Genomic DNA, 4281 nt, shown 5'->3' on the forward strand with positions numbered 1-4281 from the left:
AAAATGTCACAAAGTGGCACTTAACCTTGGCCCATCATCCAAAATACCTCCCAAGGTGCTTCTCCCAATCAATTGGTTGTTTAAGACAGTGTCTTGAACAATTCCCAACACAGATTTGATGTTCAATAGAAGTTTTCTCCTTTTACTAATTCCTTCTCTCCCATTTGAGCCAGATATCCTAGTATCTATCATCTTCTTTCCTCCTGAGTAAAGGGAGAAGAGTGAGGCTGGAACTGGGGAATGTGATGGCTGAGGCCCCAGAGGAGGCTCAGACACTGAAGATTGGGGGTAGGACTGCACAAGACTAGAAAATGGGCTCCTCTAGTCCTGGGGGGCAAGATGGAAATGCCAACAATTCTGGGAAATTTAGAGATAGGAAGTGAATGGAGATGTAAGGAACAGGAGCAAAAATAACAGACTGTCCCTTCTGATCCAGCTCCACCTCTCACATGATAAAAATGAAGAAGTCAGGGAGCTCCACTAAAGAGGAAAGAAAGGGAGTAGACACACCCTGTAGAATAAGAGCAAAGCTGGCCCATGCCCAACTCCCCCACATGCAATCTCTGACTGTGTTCCAGTTGAAATTTATTCGAAGTATTATTTACTGTCCAAGGTTGAGGAAGAGGAACATCCCCAAATACAGAATCCTGGGCTTTGGGGCACAAAGACCAATAAAAGCCCATCATCTATATGGCTCCTCCTTTAGTCCCTCCCAGACCAACTCTCCAGGATTTAGTTCTGGCTGCTCTGAGTGACTTCCCACCTTGTAGTCATTGCTGCACAACGAGGCCACGAATCACAGACTCCAGACTTCCCACAGGTGACTGGGCTGGGGATGTGTTAGAGGAAACAGGGAGAGGGGGCTTTGGGTCTTAGGTGGGAGAAAAGGGGAAGAAATCGGACGGGGGCAGTGTGGGATTTAACAATCAAGTGGAGACTTGAGTCTCTATTCCTGTCCCTGGATTCTAGACTGTATCATGCAGCCATAATCCCCAGTGAGAGTTCCCATCTCTGACCCAATTCTAGTCTGATCCTCAGCCCCAACTCCAGCCTCAGCCCCAAACCTAGCTCCTCCTGTAATGTCAACCTCGGCATCAACCCCAGATCCAACTTGAATCTCAACCCTGAGCCCAACCCCAAACTGAACCTCAGCCCTATTCTATTTCCAGGTTCAGTGCCAAGCTTAGGTCCAGTTCCATCCATGGCTCCAAGGTGACTTCTGATGCCTAATTCTGGCATGTGCCATAGCCTCAAGTCCAGTCCAATTATAGGCACAGTCAAAGCAACAGATTTAGCTTCAACTTCACTTCCAATGTTAAACCCAACTGAACTTGATTCTGGCCCAAAGCTCAATTCTGACTCCACTTGTAACATCAACTCCAAACTCAGGCCCTAATCCAGGGCTCATTCTCTTGAGGAACCTCATTTCTTACCTCAGGTCCTCTCTGGTTTCAGCTTCCTCCTTGGCCATAGCACCCAGACAGCCTAGGCCCAGGTCTCTTAGTTTCATCTCTCACAGCCAAGGAGGCCACATTGGTCCAAGCATAGCAATGAAGTATGAAGATCTCCAGCACTTGGGGAGTGAGGAGAAAAACCAGGAGATCAGAAAAGGTAAGAGGACAGGAGAAGTGTCCTCTAGTAAGATGCATTCTTCGTATGTCTACCAGGATTTCTACTGTCACATCACGTCTCACTTCTACCATGTCCAATGTTGGGTCTCCCACTTTGAGAGGGTCAGTCCTAGGACTCTGAGATCCCAATGTGAAGAGGACTCAAGGTCTTCAGAACAACAGGGATAGGGAAGACCTCTGTGGACCTGGTTTCCTGTGCTCTATGGAGAGGGGATGAGAGGTATCCTTTGCAGGTAGTTAGTCATTTGTTCACCTGATCATATAGATGCAGGTGAACCTGCTATGGGCCTAGCTGACTCCAACACTGTCAGGGTCCTTGTGCTACCCTCCCTAGCTCTGATGATAAGACTTAACTTTTCTCCATTGTCCATGTCTAAGTCTGTTTATGTGCACTCTGCTTTTGAGGGGTGGGTATATGGGTCTCTCAGGGTATGAAAGGTTCATGTCGCTGGAGACTTGGTGTTGGTGGTGAGGAACAAAGTCTTGGTCTCTCCTCACCACATAGTCTTCCTCCTGCTCTCCTCCAGCATTACCAGGGCCCAAGGCTCATCCTCAGACAGGTCCCTGGGCCCCCTCCTCTGTCTCTGGTATGTCCTAGATCTCCCTTTTCCTGATACCCTCTTCTCTTTCAGCACCTCCACCCCAGGTTGGCCTCTGGTATATCTGCTCTGAGCATCGCCTCATCATGTTATCATTGGGCCTCAACCTCCTGCTATTGGTGGCTGTCTGTGTGATTGGATCCCAAAGTGGGTACTCCAGGGGTACACAGAAATCAAGGGGGTACAGTGGTGGAGTAGGGATGGGGGTAATGGCAAGAACCCCAGCAGAAGCAATGATGGGCACAGTGGGACAGTGTGGGGCACCATTGAGGGATTGTAATTGGGTGGTTGATGAGAAAAGGGGTAGTGAAGGAGCCATGATTGGAATGGCTTTTGGCTGTGTCACTTATTGGTTGGGTTTTGTAGTTGAATTACTTCTCCTTCTTGTGTGATATTGGATACCACAGTGCCTGCCCCTCTGGCTTGCTCTGAGGACTAAATGAGACAATGCGGGTAAAGTGTCCTGCTCTGTGCTGGCAGAGAAGACCTGATCAATCTTAGTTCTGATCATCTCATCCTCTTCATCAGATTCCAAGTTACACAGGGACCTGGGCACCCTGAGGACAACTTTGAGCAATTTCAGTGTAGACACAGGGGCCAATGTCCAGGCACTGACCTCCCATGGTGAGCTGAGCTTGGGTGGGGTCTGGGCTGGGTGTATGTGTGTGTGGACTGACTCCTGATTTCAAGTCCCTGATTCCTCCAGGTCAGAGCTTGCAAGAAACCATAACCTCTCTGAAAGCTGAGGTGGAGGATCACAGGGAGGCACTGCTGGCAGGTGAGAGACCTTGTTCTCCAAAAGCATATGAAAGGGTGTGCATGGGAGAAGCATCCTGGTGCTAAGCCCTCTCCCCTCTAGCTCACAGCTTGAACCAGAAGGTGGTTTCAGTGGAGAGCAGCCTGCAGAAACAGAAGCAGGACTTCAAAGCAGGTCAGATGGCTGTTCCAGTGTACCTTGGCATGATGTATTTGTGGGAGCACAGGAAGATCCCTGTGGGGTGCCTAAGTAGTGGTCACACCCAAAGTACTCTCATCAGTCCCCCTGTGTCTGTGTTTCAGGTCAATCTGAGGTGGTCTTGCAAATACAACAATTGGCAAAGAACCTAGGAACCCTTAATTGCCAGCTGGCCAACCTCAAGAACAATGGTGAGGAGCTGGGCAGGATGGTTGGCTCCACTTCACCATTGATGGTGCACTAGGCCATTCCTTAGTTCCTCCATCCCTTTTTTCCCCCTCAGGCTCTGAAAAGACCTGCTGCCCCATTGACTGGTTGGAACATGAAAGCAGCTGCTACTGGTTCTCTGAATCTGGCAAGTCCTGGCCTGAGGCTGACCAGAACTGCCAGTTGCAGAACTCCCACCTGGTGGTGGTCACCTCCTTAGAAGAGCAGGTAAGCCTGGTAGCTCCTCTTATTGGCTGTCTGATGTAAGGGAAAGGTCATCAATCCCTTGTTTTCTCCACAGAAATTCATTGAGAAACACATGAACTCTGTGCCCTCCTGGATGGGCCTCACTGACCAAAATGGACCTTGGAGATGGGTGGATGGGACTGACTATGAGAGAGGCTTCAAGTGAGTGTGTGTCCTCTCCTTGGGATTGATCTGGCTTCCTAGCCTGTGTCTTGGAATGTGGGAGGGGCTCATGGGAATGTTTCTGAATCTGACCTCCCTGGGTACACAGCTATGATTTGTCCGCAGGTACTGGCGTCCAAATCAGCCTGATGACTGGACTGGGCATAGGCTTGGAGGAGGCGAGGACTGTGCCCACTTTACCAATGATGGTCGTTGGAATGATGATGTCTGCCGGAGGCCCTACCACTGGATCTGTGAGATAGAGCTGGGCAAGACCAGCTAGGAGTCTCCCTCGCCTTAATTTATTTCCTCAATGCCTTGAGCTGCCAAAGTCTGGATTGGAGATCATTCTATGTGGGAGTCTCCACCATTTTGGAGATTTTCATCCAGGATTTTAAGGGTACAGTGATTTTGGAAGGAGGGGGAAGTTGAAACTCATGACACTTTCTGCAGTGTGTGAAGCTTATTGTTGACTTCTCTC

General features: G+C 49.4%; 1 protein-coding gene across 2 annotated transcripts; it reads left to right on the plus strand.

Moving 5' to 3' along the window:
* Window positions 1-751: 751 nt before the first annotated feature.
* On the plus strand, window positions 752-4281 carry LOC113184014 (C-type lectin domain family 10 member A-like). Of its 2 annotated transcripts, XM_077800841.1 has the most exons (10): window positions 752-820; window positions 1456-1611; window positions 2264-2377; window positions 2759-2854; window positions 2937-3008; window positions 3090-3161; window positions 3290-3376; window positions 3469-3620; window positions 3694-3800; window positions 3927-4281. In XM_077800841.1, the coding sequence occupies exons 2-10, from the start codon at window positions 1551-1553 to the stop codon at window positions 4081-4083; spliced, it is 918 nt and encodes a 305-aa protein (XP_077656967.1). In that variant the 5' UTR covers window positions 752-820; window positions 1456-1550; the 3' UTR covers window positions 4084-4281. The 2 variants fall into 2 exon arrangements, with proteins under 2 accessions (XP_077656967.1, XP_026246390.2); XM_026390605.2 differs by lacking the exon at window positions 752-820 and having other exon boundaries at window positions 1366-1611.

This window comes from Urocitellus parryii, chromosome 7, assembly GCF_045843805.1.
Source record: "Urocitellus parryii isolate mUroPar1 chromosome 7, mUroPar1.hap1, whole genome shotgun sequence".
Classification (NCBI taxonomy): domain Eukaryota; kingdom Metazoa; phylum Chordata; class Mammalia; order Rodentia; family Sciuridae; genus Urocitellus; species Urocitellus parryii.

Coding starts and splice junctions, on each gene's coding strand:
- LOC113184014 (XM_077800841.1), top strand. CDS start 1,551: ATGAAGTATGAAGATCTCCAGCACTTGGGGAGTGAGGAGAAAAACCAG. Junction 3,162..3,289: donor GAAGCAGGACTTCAAAGCAG/GTCAGATGGCTG, acceptor TCTGTGTTTCAG/GTCAATCTGAGGTGGTCTTG. Junction 3,621..3,693: donor TCACCTCCTTAGAAGAGCAG/GTAAGCCTGGTA, acceptor TTTTCTCCACAG/AAATTCATTGAGAAACACAT.